At 43.8% G+C, this 18,549-nt stretch overlaps 1 protein-coding gene across 1 annotated transcript in view; it reads right to left on the bottom strand.

Annotated features, from left to right (window-relative positions):
* Nucleotides 1-18,549, bottom strand: part of MERTK (MER proto-oncogene, tyrosine kinase) — a 112,459-nt gene that overhangs the window by 18,754 nt on the left and 75,156 nt on the right. The window contains exons 9-14 of the mRNA XM_059405602.1: nucleotides 10,920-11,073; nucleotides 8,647-8,800; nucleotides 6,104-6,189; nucleotides 4,665-4,760; nucleotides 3,837-3,917; nucleotides 45-137 (exon numbers count right to left, since the gene is read on the bottom strand). Of these exons, the coding sequence (XP_059261585.1) occupies nucleotides 45-137; nucleotides 3,837-3,917; nucleotides 4,665-4,760; nucleotides 6,104-6,189; nucleotides 8,647-8,800; nucleotides 10,920-11,073 (664 nt within the window). The remainder of the gene's footprint in view (nucleotides 1-44; nucleotides 138-3,836; nucleotides 3,918-4,664; nucleotides 4,761-6,103; nucleotides 6,190-8,646; nucleotides 8,801-10,919; nucleotides 11,074-18,549) is intronic.

The raw sequence follows: 18,549 nt of genomic DNA, 5'->3' as shown, positions 1-18,549 counted from the left end.
AGCCAAGCCCCGCTGCCCCCTAGTCCCACATTTCTCTGAGGTACCTAGGAGTCGGATGACGTTGGGGTGGCTGAAGTCTTTCATGCACGCAGCCTCACTGAGGAACTCCTCAATCTCTCGCTGAGAAAAGTTGTCCACTAGGAGAGAGGATGGAAAATGGTAGCCACCGATCATTTAATCAGTGAAGGGGAAGGAGGTAAGGGCAATTTTGTTCTATAAAAGCAAAATCAGGAAAAGGCAAAACTACAGTAACGATAAACAGATGAGCGGTTGTCAGGCATGGATGGCTGGGCAGGCACAGACAGAGGGACACAGGAGAATGTAGGGCAGGGAACTTCTGCATGATACTGTAATGGTGCACACAGGACACTGTGTTTGTCAAAACCCAGAATGTTCGATACAAGGTGAAAGCTAATATAACCTATGGACCTCAGTTAATAATGTATCACATGGGTTATGGATATTTAATTGTAAAAAATGCACCACAGGGATGCAAGATGTTACTGTAGGGAAGATTGTGAAGGGAGAAGGGCAGATGGCAACTCTGTATTTTCTGCCCAATTTTTCTAGAAACCTAAAACTGCTCTAAAAATTAAAGTATATTTGTTAAGACAAAAACAAAACAACCCAACAGGGGACACCTGCATGGCTCGCTGGGTTAAGCGTCTGCCTTTAACTCAGGTCATGATCTCAGGGTCCTGGGATTGAGTCCCGCATTGGGCTCCCAGCTTGGTAGGAAGCCTGCTTCCTGCTCTCTCTGCCTGCCTCTCTGCCTGCTTGTGATCTCTCTGTCAAATAAATAAATAAAATCTTAAAAAAAAAAAAAAAAAAGCCAACAACCCTGAAAGTCAAATGCAACTGATCTGTTGCAATTATTTTTGCCGTAAAGAAAGCCAGAATACACTCTTCTCTCTATCTTGCAAGGCTAATTGCTCAATCATGCCTTGGGAACTGGATATGCTGTCCTAACTTCCACGCCACACCATTTTGGGATTAAACCAACTCTAGAGAGACATCTTGAATTCTAAATTATGTTAGGTGAAACAAGTCAGTTACAAGAGTGTAAGTACTGTGTGATTCCACTTTTACGAGGTAATTAGAGAGGTCAAATTCATAGAGACAGAAAGGGGGATGGTGGTAGCCCGGGGCAAGTAGGGGCAGAGGAGATGGGAAGTTGTCTGATGCCTATGGAGTTTCAGTTTTGCAAGATGAAAAAATTTTGGAGGTGGATGGCGGAGGGGATGGTTGCACAACAGTGTGAATGAACTCAATGCCACTGAATTACGCTCTTAAAAATGGTTAGGATTGGGGTGACTGGGTGGCTCAGTCATTGGGCGGCTCCCTTTGGTTCAGGTCATGATCCCAGGGTCCTGGGATCAAGCCCCGCACTGGGCTCCCTGCTCACAGGGAGTCCGCTTCTCTCTTTCCCAATCCCCCTGCTGGTGTTCTCTCTCTCTCTCTCTTAAATAAATAAAATCTTTAAAAAAGAAAATGGTTAGGATGGTACATTTTATGTGATGTGTATTTTAAAAACAAAGAAATGAGAAAAACAAAGAAAAAACAAACATAAAGCCGGGCATGCCTTAGGGAATTTGCTATAACACTAAGTCTAGACTAAAATCATACATGCGTGTCTCTAGCATAGGGTCTGGACATTCTATGGGCTTTGTATACATTAATCTTTTTCTCCTAAAATTAAGGCAAATTTAAGAAAAGTAAAAAAAAAATTATAGAGATCTGCAAAATGTCTGCTACCTTTGCCCTCACCTATTACCTTTGCTAAAACCATGAGGTGGGTGGAACAGAAAGCATAGGGTACACCTGCAAACGCCACCCATCCCACTCCTCCCCAGGGGACCAACATTCCCGGCAAACGTGGGAGCCTGGGATGCAGAGGCCAGGTAATTAGCACAGATGCAATTCTTATGCAAGTAATTCAAATCAGTCAAAGAAGAGCATAGCCAAGGCCAGAGGAAACAGGTTCCAGGCCTAGCCCCTTTTACAAGGTCCCCTACACCTTCCACTGGTAAATGGGGACAACGGAGAGAGCCTTCACATGGATCAGGTTCCAATAAAAATGCAAGGGGCAGGAACGGAGCTGAATGTGGCTCAGCCCCCTGACTTGGCCCTGTGCTGGGTTCAGCTCCAAGGACCACTCTAACTTCACGGGTCTGGGTTTTCAGAGCGTAACACTTGAATCTACTTCTGAGTCCTACTGATTTCTTCTTCCTGTCTTCCTGATGAAAGGTAAGAATGACTGCAACGTCCTTTGGCACTTATTCCATAAGTACTGGCCACTATTCTAGACATAAAAGGTTTTGGAAAGCAGAAAGCACTAGTCCAGTGACTTACTGGTTATTAGCGTTCCTTTTTGTCCCTGAAATTAAAACTTCAGCCTCCAGTTCTGGTTAAAAAGTCAAGCTACATGCTTATAATCTAATTTGTGTTTTAAGGCCCAGGAGACAGTGAATTTAAATTTTAGGAAGGAACCGATTTTACTCCTTGATCCAAAATAATATTGAATGGATACAGGAGGTGAACGAGGAAGTAGTGTTAAAGACATTAACAAATGGAGCACCAAATAGTGTCTCTCCATCTGAGTCGTGAGGACAACTGTGGGCAAAATGCCCCAAAATCACAGTCTATTTTGTGGGTGCTCAGCTGGACACCTGAAGAATAAAACACAATCCTGCCTCCCCAGGCCCTAGAAATGCCCTTCTCGGGAAAGGGCACGAGGGCAAATGTGGTCATATTCAGCCATTGCAGCCTGGTCAATGTGCGGTGATGAAAACGTCCAGCACAACCTTCTCCCCTTCAAGCCATCTGACTTCGACAAGTCACAACGTCTCTGAGCCTCGTTTCCTTATCGAGATCAGCATCTGCACAAATTCTGGAGCGCCCTAACTAGCATCTGTCTTTCCTTTTGTCAATGCTGTAATTCATTCTCCTCCACACTGCCACCAAAGTGAACTTTCTAGAATGTGATCTGCTTTTGTTCATTTGCTTAGGATTCTTACTGGTGTTCTGGTACTCGGAGGATAAAAGCAGATTCTTTGTGACGAGTTACAGGGCCCTTTCTGCAGGCTGCAGGCTCTCGTCCCAGCTTGTTTGGATGTTCCAGCTTGGGATCACTGCTCTTCATATACCCTTGACCCATAAATATCTATCCTCTCTCTGGGAAATGTCCCTTCAAGGCAGCCCACAACTTCCTGAGGATTGTGCAATCCGAGCTGGCCGGATCAAACAGACCAACCCCTGGGGTCAGAGGCTGCCACCAGATCAGCTTTGTCTTGGAAATCCATGCTTTATTTTATTTGTTTATTTATTTATTTAAAGATTTTATTTATTTATTTGACAGACAGAGATCACAATTAGGCAGAAAGAGAGAGAGAGGAGGAAGCAGACTTCCTGCTGAGTAGAGAGCCCAATGCAGGGCTTGATCCCAGGACCCTGGGATCATGACCTGAGCCGAAGGCAGAGGCTTTAACCCACTGAGCCACCCAGGTGCCCTGAAATCCATGCTTTATTTTGGAGTCCTTCGCTCTACTAGGTGAGAGAGGGAGGAAGGGGGAGATACAGAGAGAACAGGACAGAGAGGAAGGCGTGGTGTAAGTAACAAACATAATTTCTTTGAGTATAAAGTATATACCATGAAGATATGAAGAGCTCCTGATGGTCATTTTCCCTCTGTGACCACACAGTGTTCTGGATGGCCTCCGGACCCATCAGTGACTGAGAGCATGACACATGAACCCCCTCACTGGCCTTACAGAACACCAGGTTACTGCCCCAACTGCCCACACCGGCAGGAAGGTGTTTCATCAGCGGTAACTCACACTTCATGGTCTTCACAGCCACTTTCAGAGAGGTCCCATCTTGCTGCTTAAGATTTCCTTCCATCACAGACCCGAACTCTCCTGTGAAGGAAGACGACATCTATACAGATTGTGGAGAATCTTCCTGGACCACAGAAATGCTACAGTTCTCCCGGAGCTGTTTTTACGTGACCGGAGAGTGACCCATATGCGGCAGCTGGGCAGAGCCCGATGGGGTCACCCACACTCGCAAACCAGGGACACAGGCCATGCACAAGCTTGTCACAAGCTGCTTGTGACTCCTGCTTGTCACAAGCCTGCTTGGCTCAGGCTCGGCTCAGCCCGTCATTTTATTAAGCATTATAACTGATCCAATACACTTAGAGAACAACGTGGAAAACGTCACTGACATTTATAAAGTAGAAATTCTTAATACCATGATCATTCATCCTAGTATCAGTTTGACAAACTAACTACGTATTTTCACTTTTGTTCCTATTTAACTAATTAGGAAAGTACCCAAGACAGTAAACTTAAGAACCAGAGGTATTTAGAGTAAAGAGGAAACTGACCAATGAATTGCATGCTTTTTCAATGAAGGAAGGGAATTAATATTTTTCAAGGCCCTACTGTCTGTGCAAGGCACCATAGAGGTCCTTTTCATATGCCTAATCTGAGTTTCAAAAACCACTATTCACTTTTTCATTTTAATAAATTATAAAATAGAACTATCTGCATTATAAGTTAAAGTCACAAAATGGTGCTTTACATAATAAATATATATATATAAAAATACTGTAAATGGCTTATCCTCTTACCTCACATTTTAAAAAGAAATTAACTGCTTACCTTCGCCCAGGATTTTTCCCAGAATTAACAGATTCCTGTCAATCACAACATCTTCTAGTTTATTTTGCAGTTCCTCGCTGACTCCCAAGCTATGCACTATAAAGGAGGGACAGAGTCTGTATTAAGAATTGTCAGTGTATTCCCTTTCATTTGAACATTATTAAAATGATACATACAGCCCTATGAAGGAGTTAAACATGTTCTTCATTTGGTACGCATGGCTCTCCCCACAAAAAGCCTATAATAAAGCATCACCCTTAATTCTGTTATGATTAAAGTGAGGAAAATGAATTCTTCAGGGCAAGATTAATTCTGAAGGATTATAAAAATCAGAACCATGTTTCTCTTCCCACCATGCAGTATCAGCAACCAGAAATCAGATTCGTGAGGGTATTGTGGGGGGGTGCCCTTGATTTAAAGGAGAAAGGAAGATAGTAGGTACTTTTCTAGTGGAGTATTTGCTATTTTATCCCTAACTACAGCATTCAAAAGAGCCATCAGCTTACCTCCCCCATCCAATGCCAGGGAAAGAGGCCCAGCAGCCATAAGTAACACTGAGAGAACAAGCTACCGTTCTACCTATGGGATATGGAACCTCATTATAATGACTTAACAAGTACTAAACGAGTACTTGCGGGAAAGTGGAGAATAAGATCTTCTACAATAAGGTATCAATATGCAGCACTGACAATAGGTGTTACTAAGATGAATTAAACAATTCAATAACATTGGCAAATGACTCAGTTTGTGCCATAGTTAAGAAAAGTAAAAAAATAAAATAAATAAAATAAAAATTAAAAATATTCTTCCTTGAACAAGTTCCTGTTTCAGAGCCCCCTTTTCTATCCTACTTATATATTTGTTTTATTGTTTTTGCTTTTGGCAAGCATCCAGAAGCTCGAATTTGATAATATTTGCACCTACTTTCTACACTGTTTCTTAATTATTCAAGAACGCAGCTGTCCATTTATTCTCACTCTTCAAACTAGAAGGCTCCACTGCGATGCAGCAAAACTCAAACCATAATTGTTATGAAGTATGTTGGCAAATTCTTCTCTGAGTGGGTTGCCACAGAAAAGCGAGAAATAAGCTTAGATATCATGTCAATTGCTTTGCTGTTTTCTTTAAAGCCCTGACCTCTGACCACATCTTCTCCAATCACTATAGTGAGTTCCTGTTTGTGGTGTTAGGAGTCTTTAAACCCTGCCACTTTACCACAGGGCCCACTCGAAAGTTCCAGTAAACTGGCCAACAGTGGCGCACATGGCGACGACGTCTGACTAGCTACTGCCGGTTTCTGGTTTCTGAAGACTTTTTGCATGTTAAAAATATCCATTCTTCGACTCCTTTGTTAGAGATCTACTGATGAATTCGTTGTTCTTTCTTTGCTCTCAACTACTTTAACTTTTGCCAGAAAAGGGAAATGGATGTTAACTTACAGGTGAGTTCGATGGCTCGCCGACAGAAGGATTTCTTTGCTATATAACTGACGACTAATTCTGAATCTTCCTCTGCAAAGGCGTTCCTGGGTGAACAGAAATGAAGACATCCCATACTGTAAGAAATGGGCTCCCAGGACAGGGGCTGGTTTGACAAGGATGTCATCAAGCCACTGCCTGTTCAAAATGCCTCTATGACAATGACATTTCCCACTGGAAGAAAGAGGTTTCTTCCCATAGCTCTATTTCAGGTCTGTTTAGCAAAATCAAAACAACTCTGTCCAAGTACCATCAACAACACAGAACAATTGAGGAGCTCCCAATGGCCCAAGCTGTAACTGTCTGAGCAACAACATAAAGTAGTATTGGATTATAATTCAAAGTATAAAATGAACACCCCAAGTCCATGCTGGTATGTTTGTGACTGAATACATAAATGAGGTGTAGAGACAAACCTCTGCAGAAGAATTCCAAATATTTTACGGAGATACTCTGCCCTTTAGAGGTGGAGGAAGTGTAACTCCTCATCCTGGTAAGCGTGAGCTATGCACGTTGACTTATTTCCAAAGAATATAGTAAGGAAAGGAAGAAAAATAACCATGTCTCATTTAAGTGACAGAATTAATGTTAGAACACAAGCATCTTGTCTTCTAGGGCAGTGCCTTCCTCTCTCTATGCCAGGCTCCTTGTCACCATAGGGCTTTTGCATGTGCTGCTGTTTCTGGTTGTAACAACCCTTCCCTTTGTCTTTCACCTAATAACTCCTGTTCTTTCTTCATATTTTAGTTCAGGGATCACCTCTGCAGGGAGGTCTTTTCTGACTTTCTTAATGCAGTCAAATTCTCCCATTATACACTCTTACATATCCCTTTATATGATTTAACACAGTTGTCATTTTATATTTACTTGTGTGATTACTGCTTGATTCTCCATCAGCTGTGAGCACCCATGAGGGCAGAAGCAGTGCCTGTTTTTGTTCATTCTTGAAAAGCCCAGGTTCTCACCTACAAGGCCTTCACATATTACTGAGCTACTCTTAAAACTTCTGCAGAGGTTCTCTGCATCTGTTTCACAATGAGCTCACAAATAACACCTAGACTCTGGGATGCACATCAGTCAACTACATGTTCAGGATTTAGATCAGAGTTTTTCATTTCTTTAAAATAGTCATTCTTGGGCTACCTGGGTGGCTCAGTGGGTTAAGCCTCCGCCTTTGGCTCAGGTCATGCTCTCAGGGTCCTGGGATCGAGTCCCACATCGGGCTCTCTGCTCAGCAGGAAGCCTGCTTCCCTCTCTCTCTGCCTGCCTCTCTGCCTACTTGTGATCTCTCTCTGTTAAATAAATAAATAAAATCTTTTAAAAAAATACAATAGTCATTATTAGTGGGGCCTGGGTGGCTTAGTCAGTTAACTGTCTACCTTTGGGCTCAACTCATGGCCTCAGGGTCCTGGGATCAAGCCCTGCTCAGTGGGGAGTCTGCTTCTCTCTCTTCCTATGCCCCTCCCACCTGGCTTGTGCTCTCTTTCTCTCGCAAATAAAATTAAAAAAAATTTTTTAAAATAGTAATTCTTAGAATTTACATACTAAGATATAATAATTATAGGGACAGAATTAATAAGTACTGAAGGATAGTATCCTGACTAGGATGGATACAAATAAAGGGCAGTTGAGTCTCTAGTCTCAAGCCCCCTCTCTATGCCAATGGAAAGTTTTGGAGTGGAATGTTCTAGAAGGACTGTTACGATGCAGCAATGAACAAAGGTTGCTCAGCTCCCTTCAAAACAGTCACTCACCCTCCCTCCCTCTGTCCCATTCCAGGCTGTCAACAACCTGCCTCTTACAGAATACTTCCTCTGCTCTATGAGTGATAAACGGGATTTCATGGAAATCCAAACTCATTACAGAGGGACTGGAGTAGAAAACAGTCAGAAACAAATCTGCACACCTAGCCTTCTTCTCATAGGTTGCCTTAACATGCCTGCCCATCTCTGTTGATACTTAACTACTGTTCTAAAAGTCAGATATATAGAAAATTAGAATAAGAGCCTCTTTTACACTTGAATGTGAAAATGTCAAATTCTTCTCTCTTAGAAAAAATCACTGATCATTACAGAAAATGCATAAAATACAGCAAAAAAGGAAAACACAGAATCATCTACACTTACACCATCCAGAATAGCTAATGCTCTGGTGAATTTCCATCTGATGTTTTTGTCTATACACACATTTCATTTGTTTTTTAAAAAATAACTAGGATTATTTTTAAGACTTCTAACAAAAATCCTCATTTTACAGCAATCAAGTTTGAGTACTAAAGGCCTAGTGATGCTCTTCTCCGTAAATGAGCCTCTTTCAAGTCTGGCTTCCATTGCTGGCTGCCTCCAGCCTAAGCATGGAAGCTGCCTGCCCCCAGGATGTACATAAGACAGGACCCCCAGCTGAGTACAGGGGTGAGGAGCTGAGCCAGCGGGAGAAGCATTATCCGTTGGCAGAACAAGCATATGATACCATGGAGCAAAACATTTTAAACTGGGGAGACTTACCCAAACTTTGTCTCCTGGATTCTTTTTCTGATGATCAGAGAAATATATAAAACTGACCCGATAAAAACAAATCCGCAAAAGCAACCGAGGATGATGAGCACAGGATCTGTGTTGCCAGGTGCTGGGGTTGATGAGGGAGCAGAATCTATCCAACCTAGTAAAAAATCAATAGGATCCATTGAAAACATCCCATTGGGATCCAAAATATGTAAGAAACACCGGCTCGTAAAAGGGAAAGAAGATAGTCAAAACCTCTAGAACTTAGTCCTTGCATATTCCGTGGTCGGCATACGTGGGCAGTCCTCACTCTGATGGTGAGAGAGGAGACCATGCACCGTGATCTTAATAATTAAAGGGGGACTCTCTCCATGTCAGTTTTGAATGTATAAGGAATTGGAAACAATGGTAAAACCCTTATTTATCTGGTCTACTTTAATTTAAAACACCAGAAATGTTGAGAATTCAAACTACATTTCTTTGTAGAAAAGCTTATCATGAGTAGTTTGAATAGTATCTCTCTTCTTCTGGTCCCATAACTAAGATATGGCAAGAGTATATTTTCTGCGCCCTGAAGAATTTTCATACTCCCTTCTGGGTTTGGATTCATTCCCCCCATTTTACCCTCAATGCTTTCAAAGCTGTGAACTATCTCTGAGCGTTCCTTTATGTGAAGACTGTGGCTTGCATAACTTCCTTGGGGCCATCTTCCTCTTTTGGGGGCGGCCACTCGGCTCATGTGATAAAGTCACCTTCGCTGTATTCCCTGTACACAGAGCTAGTCAGTCACATGGCAGCCGTGTCTGCATTCCCACAGCCAGCTGTGTCTTTCACGCTCCGCATTCAATTCCAAGTTCACTTCGCCCGATACCCTTTCTTTCTTTGCCGCCCTTTATCTTTGTTCACCAACACCCTCTTTCAAGGACTTATTTTTATCAAGTGTCAAGTGTCTTCCTAGATGCGTGTGATTTGAATCATGGGAGTACAGTCTGCAACCACTGAGAAACTTTGAGACAAGTGACAAGACTGGTCACAATCATGATGTGCATCTGTTACTTACGTAGGGGTTTGTGGACGGGACAGCTGGTGGCAAAGTGCAGGCTTCATGCAATTACAGAGACTACATGATGGTAACTCAAGTTCAGACCATGTCATTGGGGAACCAGTGTGATTTAACCCAACTGTGGTAGCTGAAATGCATGCATGTTGGAACTGTGCAAAGCAAGGACTGTCGGAAGGGCACAGCTTTATAAGACGTTGGAGTGTTTCCCATGTATGAAGATGAGAGCTCTGTCCTCTTAAACTCTGATTTTTTTTTAACCTATGCCCTTAGAATCAGAATCTCATGTCTCTTAATTTCTACCAGGGAAACACACTTTGCTTGTCATCACCAGTTAGTAATGTTCCCTGGATATAGAGCCCATGGGCTGCAGAAACTGTAATATGGCTCCCTTTCAGCATGTTTGAGGGTCAACACAACACACATTCAAGAATTCAGTCGTCCACGCCCAAGTTCTGTCTGCTGCGGGTACAAAGACCCAATTTGTAAATGCAAAAATCATATTGAAAGAGATGCCCGCGCATGAGTGAGCACGATAGCAGTTTAATATCATGAGCTTACGATAGCAGTTTAATATCAAGTGACCCAGAGTAGTGAGAGTCAGAACAAAGGGGGCTCCCCTGGTCTAATGGAAACGTCTGGGGCCACACGGGGCCTCACAGGGGCAGCTTCCCAAGGTTACTCCAACAACATGCAAAAGATGGCACACAGGCTGAGCATTCAGCTTGGTGAGCCCCATGCTGTGTAAGGACAGCTTCCGAAGGCAACGCTTCGTGTTCTGTACCGATCACGTCAGCAAGGCTTGGATGAGTAATAACCCGACTGCTTAAATAACGCAGAAAATGGACACTAGCCCATAAACAAACAGTACCCATTATAGAGAGCTAAGGACTGGCCACACTGCCTGTCCAACGACATCACTGAAACTAAACTCAACAGGGCAAGTCAAATTTGGTATTCCAAAAGGACTCGTCTCCTTCGTGACTTCATACTACCATCAGCAGTAATGGTAGAGGGAGGACTCACAGGTAGCAGCACTCTGTGAAGTGTGTTAGCCTATCTTTATACGATAAAATGATTTTTATCATTGACAACATTTCCTTCCATCTTTGTGTTTCATCCTTAAACCAGAGGCCCATCCCACAGGTCACTCTCGCCATCTGTGCATCGCCAGGGCTGACAGAGGCTATCAGCCGGCAAGGAACCTGGCTCTCACCGTGTGCAGGGATGAATATTTTCACTGGGTCACTGAAAGGCCCGACGCCCCCGCTGGTGACAGCGGCAATCCTCACTGTGCACATGGCGTTGTGGACTTGAACAGAAATCTCAGCACGGCTGCCATTCCAGCCAACTTCTTCAGACAGCTCTTTCTGGGGACAGAAAAGGAAGGAAGGGGGATAAAATACTGAGGCGCCAGGGGCATGTCGCCAGCTTGCCCGCAGTTCCTCTCGGGGAAGTCGTCCACCCGCATCCCGGAGGGCAGTGGCCGTGTTTCCACTGTTTCCCTTCCTCATTCAGGCCACACTGACGGAACCAAAAGGTGGGCAAGGACCCAGAAGGGGCTGGCAGCAACCTCAGGGCTCGGGGCCTGTCTGGGTCAGCTAAGGCTGTGAGGGCATGGCACTTAGGATGGTCAGCAAAGAAGCCTCTGGACGGGAGGAGCATGTAGCAGAGGCAGCCGGATGCCTCCTCGAGACCCCTGCCCTCAGAACCACCACAGCCTAACGCCCAAGAGCCACACTGTACCTTGACACTGACCTCCTGCCAGCGTCCCTTGAGCCAGCCTGAATGGGCTCCTGTTCCTTGCAATTATAAGTGTTCTGGCTAAAATCTACATTGAGGAGGCCACAGGCACTGTTTGCTTCCCCCCACCCCTCCAGTGTAATATATGCACAATTTTCTCAATTTTCCAAAAATCTAGTTTCACTTTTACTTATTTTATTTTATAACCACTGCCATGCAACACGTGCCATGAAAACATAGGTAAAATGATTTTGGGGGAAAAAAAAATAACCGGACCTCAGTGCCTCTGTGACACTACCCCCTTTGTTTCCAAACCTCGACGATGCTGTCCTCTGGCGTAAGGAACTAATTTTATGTTGGGGACTGGGCTGGTAAAGGCTAAAATGAGGCCCCAGGAACTGGTCTTTAATCTCTGCATTTTGGGAGACTTCTCTGATTTCACAGAGAGACCGAGAGAAAGGTCACACCACGTGGGTGGGGTACAGATACCATGGATCACAGAGAGCAGAGGCCTGGTTGGGGTGGCAGCTTTATTCCCTAGTCACCCTGTCTCACGCTAATCACTTTTTTTTTTCCTTTTAAAGATTTTTATTTATTTATTTATTTATTTATTTGACAGAGAGAGAAAGAGAGAGAGATATCACAAGTAGGCAGAGAGGCAGGCAGAGAGAGACGGGGAAGCAGACTCCCTGCTGAGCAGAGAGCCCGATGCTTTGGGGCTTGATTCCAGGACCCTGAGATCTTTTTTTTTTTTTTTTTTTTAAAAGATTTATTTATTTACTTGACAGACAGAGATCACAAGTAGGCAGAGAGGCAGGCACAGAGAGAGGGGGAAGCAGGCTCACCGCTGAGCAGAGAGCCTGACTCAGGGTTTGATCCCAGGACCCTGGGATCATGACCTGAGCCGAAGGCAGAGGCTCCAACCCACTGAGCCATCCAGGTGTCCCTCATGCTAATCACCCTGACTGATGCCAGATGGGGACGGCTTAGCTCTTAGGGAGAGGGCAGTCCCAACACTGGCGACCAAGGGGGTAACTGGGTCAGCCACCCAGAGACTTTCTACATCTAAACAAGCAGTGTCCCTCAGGACTTAGAAATACCCTCAGACAAGGGATGAAAGGGGAAAATAGAGCTTTAAGATATTTTTGTTTTTTCTACCACCCCTACCCCCAAGACTGGGTGCCAAGGAGATTTGTCATTGATTTCTTTTTATTAATTAAGTAAACAAAATAATAAATTAACAATTTTTTTGGTATAATCAAGCAGAATCTTTTTTTTTTTTTTTTTAAAAAGAAACAGTATTGGGGCGCCTGGGTGGCTCAGTGGGTTAAGCCGCTGCCTTCGGCTCAGGTCATGATCTCGGGGTCCTGGGATCGAGTCCTGCATCGGGCTCTCTGCTCAGCAGGAGCCTGCTTCCTCCTCTCTCTCTCTCTGCCTGCCTCTCTGCCTACTTGTGATCTCTCTCTGTAAAATAAATAAATAAAATCTTAAAAAAAAAAAAAAGAAACAGTATTTTATTTATGGCAAACTCAGTTTTGCTTATGAGTTTGTTGGCATTCTCTATTTAATTGGGGGATGGAGATCATCAAATAGAGCAACTCTAAAGTCCAGACCCATAGTGACGGAGCCCTGTAGTGAGTCCATCTGGTAGCTGAGAAATAACATGTCTACTTCACAATTTACTCCCTAACATTCCTGAAAGTGCAAAAAATGTCATGTCCAATGAGGGCCATCAGGCCTGCTTCCAGCTTCATGCTTTTCCATGTCTAAGGAGTCAAATATATGTATTTGTGAGAATTTTGAGAATCTTAATTCTCAAAATTAGGGGGCATGCATAACCGTGAAAGAATTAAATCCCCAGAATTTTATCAAGATCAAAAGCTTTTGCACAGCAAAGGAAATAGTTAACAAAACCAAAAGACAACTGACAGAATGGGAGAAGATATTTGCAAACAACATATCAGATAAAATGCTAGTATCCAAAATCTATAAAGAGCTTATCAAACTCAACACCCAAAGAATAAATAATCCAATCAAGAAATGGGCAGAAGACATGAACAGACATTTCTGCAAAGAAGACATACAGATGGCCAACAGATACATGAAAAAGTGCTCCACATCACTCGGCATCAGGGAAATACAAATCAAAACCACAATGAGAGGGCGCCTGGGTGGCTCAGTGGGTTAAGCCGCTGCCTTCGGCTCAGGTCATGATCTCAGGGTCCTGGGATCGAGTCCCGCATCGGGCTCTCTGCTCAGCAGGGAGCCTGCTTCCTCCTCTCTCTCTCTCTGCCTACTTGTGATTTCTCTCTGTCAAATAAATAAATAAAATCTTTAAAAAAAAAAAAAAAAAACCACAATGAGATATCACCTCACACCAGTCAGAATGGCTAAAATTAACAAGTCAGGAAATGACAGATGCTGGTGAGGATGCAAAGAAAGGGGAACCCTCCTACACTGTTGGTGGGAATGCAAGCTGGTGCACCCACTCTGGAAAACAGCATGGAGGTTCCTCAAAATGTTGAAAATAGAACTACCCTATGACCCAGCAATTGCACTACTGGGTATTTACCCTAAACATACAAATGTAGATCCAAAGGGGCACGTGCACCCAAATGTTTATAGCAGCAACGTCTACAATAGCCAAACTATGGAAAGAACCTAGATATCCATCAAAAGATGAATGGATAAATAAGATGTGGTGTTTATATACAATGGAATACTATGCAGCCATCAAAAGAAATGAAATCTTGCCATTTGCAATGACGTGGATGGAACTAGAGGGTATCATGTTTAGCGAAATAAGTCAATCGGAGAAAGACAACTATCATATGATCTCCCTGATATGAGGAAGTGGCAATGCAATATGGGGTGTTAAGGGGGTAGGAGAATAAATGAAACAAGATGGGATTAGGAGGGAGACAAACCATAAGTGACTCTTAATCTCACAAAACAAACTGAAGGTTGCTTGGGGGAGGGGGTTGGGAGAGGGGGGTGGGGTTATGGACATTGGGGAGGGTATGTGCTATGGTGAATGCTGTGAAGTGTGTAAACCTGGCGATTCACAAAAGTGTGTACGTGTGTGTGCTTGAGTGGGACTGGGGAAGGAAGGAGCAGATGGAGAGAGAGAATCTCAAGTAGGTTCCACACTCAGCATAAAGCCCACACTGGGTCTCAATCTCGTGACCCTGAGATCATGATCGGAGCTGGAATCAAGAGTCAGATGCTTAACAGAGAGAGCCACCCAGGTGCCCCCAAAATGATCCCTGTTCTTAAAAATGCATGTAATTTATCCATATTCTATTTATGCCAAATATGTAAAGAGAGGTATGACTGTATCCATATCCCCAAGTATTTATTTTCATTTCGATTTTGAAATCTGACAAAGAAATCCATTTAAAATCACACATGTAGGAGGCACCCCTGTGGGGATTATCTCTCACAGTCAGGGTGCGGAGTGCAGAAGGGGTGGCCATTTCCGTGGCATGAGGTGTTCTTGTCCTAGGGCACACACCATGGGCTAACTGCACATTTCTCATTCCGTGAGCCTTCATCCTCACCCACTGAGGCATGTATCCTTGACGACTTAAAATCTGTCTTTTCAGGTAATAAATAAGACGTCTGATCACTACACAGAACTACACAGAAAACATGTGGACCGTGCCCACTGGGGAAAGTGATAGTGTATCTTAGGAGACAGTTTCTTTTTTTCCTGTGAGGCACTAGAGTCAGTGAGAGCTACTACCATAAGTATTCATTTCCAGTAATCCAAAGACTTTAATATCTCCCAAGTCTATAAGAATCCACAGCCCTGGAGTTCATAACTGTAATTTAGAATAAGGCCCATCATGAGTGTCTGGGTGGCTCAGTCGGCTAAGCAGCTGCCTTCAGCTCAGGTCATGATCCCAGGGTCCTGGGCTCGAGTCCCATGTTGGGCTCCCTGCTCAGCGGGGAGACTGCTTCTCCCTCTCCCTCCCCTGCTTCCCCTGCTTGTGCTGTCTGTCATAAATAAATAAAATCTTTATTAAAAAAAAAAAAAAAAAAGAAGGCCCATCTTATTGCCTCAAAGAACAGTAACACTCAATGGGGGAGGAACCACTAGGTCAAAGCTTCTGTGCTGCTATGACAACAAAAGTGATCACAAAAGTGAACAGGCTTCCTGTTCACAGGTGTCCACGCAAAACTCAAATCTTACTCTTCCAACATGCTCTGTTCCTACTTCTTTTTGCTAAGAGGCAACGGAGTGGAATTTGAGCAAGACACACCATTATGCAGAAAGCCAACGGCATGTGGGAAGGAGTAGCGGGCTCAGAAAAACACTGGCTCTGGAGTCAGTCCAGCCCGGGTTCTTACCCTACTGCTGTCAATTTTAAGCTCTGTGACTCTGTGTAAGTTACTCCACATCTCTGAGCTTCAGTTTCCTCAAATGAACATTGAAAGTAAGAATATCTTTTTCACAGTGTTTTTGTAAGGAGTCAATGGATTCCTCTATGTGCCACAGTTAGCACACAGTCTGGCACACTGTAAGTAACCCATGGTGGTCATTATTACTCCTATATTACCTATGAGGTCCTATATGTGGATCATCTTTCCCTATAAATAGATGGTCCTCTTACAGAAGTGACTTTTGCAGTATATTTCAAGTCTTGGTACATCAGAGAAAATAATCAAGGCTAGCTAGTCCCCCAAAAGAAGAAGTTTATTTGAATAATTCATGGAATTTACCACCATTGTCAGTTTCTTGTCCAGGCCACATGTACCATCCTGGATCAACCCTTGGGTTTCATAAGTATTCCAGACACCTGGCTGACCAATCCTACAAGAACCTCACCTATTCCTCACACTTTCACAGGACATCGACTCAAATGCTCTGCCCTCCTTTGACAGTGAGTGACAGGAAGCGATGAGGAAAGGAATAGGCAGGGGGCACACGCCAGAATCCAGCCTTGCAGACTGTCAGGAAGCAGTGCTCTCGGCCTGAGGAAGGAACCCTCGAATGCATATAGAAGTTGCTTCTATATGTCCTGTTCTCTCTAGGCCCCTAATAATCTACTTTGAAACTTCCCTCTGATCTAGTATCTCTATCCTTTCCAAACACAATTAAGCCAGCATTAGAGCCACAATCCCATAATAATGAGCTTTGTAAGAATAACACATATGAAAATGAGCCTCTGTTTACCATATGGGCAATTCTGGGTCAAAGTTAAACATACTTATTTACCATAAAATATTAAAGAGCCTTAAACTTGCCAGTACACACTGTGGATCTTCCAGAAAGGGGAATACTATGCAGTATTTTATAAGCTTATTTGCTCGCTGAGTTCTTTTCTCATGGAAAAGAATGTTTTCTCGTGTTCTACTGACAATTTATAGGACTGGGAATGGATGGAAAACACTAGTCCACACTCATCAAAAGGCTGTCCCATCAGAAAGAGAAACTCTCCAGCTGGTATAGGCGTCAGCCAGGTCTATGCATCGAGCCCAGTGTCATAAATGCCTAGAAAACAAGTTCAAAGTCCTCTGCTTAGATGGTACTAAGATGAGTGAGACCCACCTTCAAGGAGACTAGATTGTAATTGCTCCTGACTTTTAGATTTTGAGCTTAGATTTGGAGTGCAAGGGATGTAAAGAAAAACAGAACAAAAAAAGGTCGGTATCTTCATCCAGATCAAGTAACTGAGGTACACAGTAAGTATCAGGAGTTTCTTAGTCTGAAAGTGACATAAGAGGTGGGATAACAAAGGTATAAACAATAACCCACCCAAGGATCACATCTTTTTTTTTTTTTAACATTTTAAAAATAAGATTGTATTTATTTATTTGTCAGAGAGAGAGAGAGAGAGAACAAGCAGGGAGAGTGGCAAACAGAGGCAGAGGGAGAAGCAGGCTCCCCGCTGAGCAAGGAGTCCAATGCAGGACTCAGTCCCAGGACCCTGGGATCGTGACCCGAGCTGAAGGCAGCTGCGTAGCCGACTGAGCCACCCAGGTGCCCCCAAGGATCACTTCTAAGAAAGTTCTGAAACTGCATACAAAAAATCCACCCTTGTTAGAGTAAAACCTGGAAATACCTTCCAAAAATATCCAATTCCATTGTTTTGCATAGAGAAGATATACTTTAGATAGAGTTTGCTAAAACTGGAAATGAAAGGACTGTTTTGAGAGATGAAGTTGTGTCTGAGTCTTGCCCTCCTGAAATGAAGGGAGTTCAGGAGACAGAGGTGATGGGGACAGAGATCATTTCAAACTTCACTTCGGGCAGGGGTTTTTAGGATCCTCCCAGGGTTGGCTTTTCCCTCAGTGTTTTTCTTTGCTTCCAGTGGTGGCCCACAAGCTTGAAGCTGAGCTGCCATGGCTCAGTGGGGTAAGCCTCTGCCTTCGCCTCAGGTCATGACCTCAGGGTCCTGGGATTGGGCCCCCACATAGGGCTTTCTGCTCAGCAGGGAGCCTGTTTCTCCCTTACCCTCTGCCTGCCTCTCTGCCTACTTGTGATCTCTGTCTGTCAAATGAATAAATAAATAAAATCTTAAAAAAAGGAGAGAGAGAATGTGATCCTGAGGAAAGTGAGCCACTGAGTCTTTTGTATAGCTTGGGTACAATGCAAATGATGTTTTCACTGGGATGATCCAGCATCTCCAAGGAGGTAATGACTGGAAAGGTCACAGCCCTGACTGTGGCAGTATTGTTCTCACCACAGGGGGGACCGTTCTGAACAAAGGGCAACAAGCATGAACAGTGCAGCGGGCTGTGGGTGGCATTTAGGGCACGAGGCTCTCCGCTGCGTCATCCGCGAGGCTTTCCTCACTCCCGTCCTTCAGCAGGCCTCAGCTCCAGACGTCCCCTCCAAACAAGCAGATTTCACTCACGCCAGAAGTCAAAAGGATGACCTGCAGCTCTTTAAACAAAACTGTGGGTTTTTTTTAGACCTCTCAAATGTCTGCTGATAATGACTATCTTCTGCCAACCAGGGAAAAATAAAATCCTACTGAACCGAAATACAATGATTGGCCCTTCAGGGACTGTTCACAATTTAGCATTGTGAAAGGGGCTTGTCTCTGAGAAAGGCACTTGATTCCCCTGATTCAGCCACTGTGGAAATACTGTTA

Source organism: Mustela nigripes, chromosome 7 (assembly GCF_022355385.1).
Source record: "Mustela nigripes isolate SB6536 chromosome 7, MUSNIG.SB6536, whole genome shotgun sequence".
In the NCBI taxonomy this organism is placed as follows: Eukaryota; Metazoa; Chordata; class Mammalia; order Carnivora; family Mustelidae; genus Mustela; species Mustela nigripes.
This window is presented reverse-complemented; position numbering and strand designations above follow the sequence as displayed.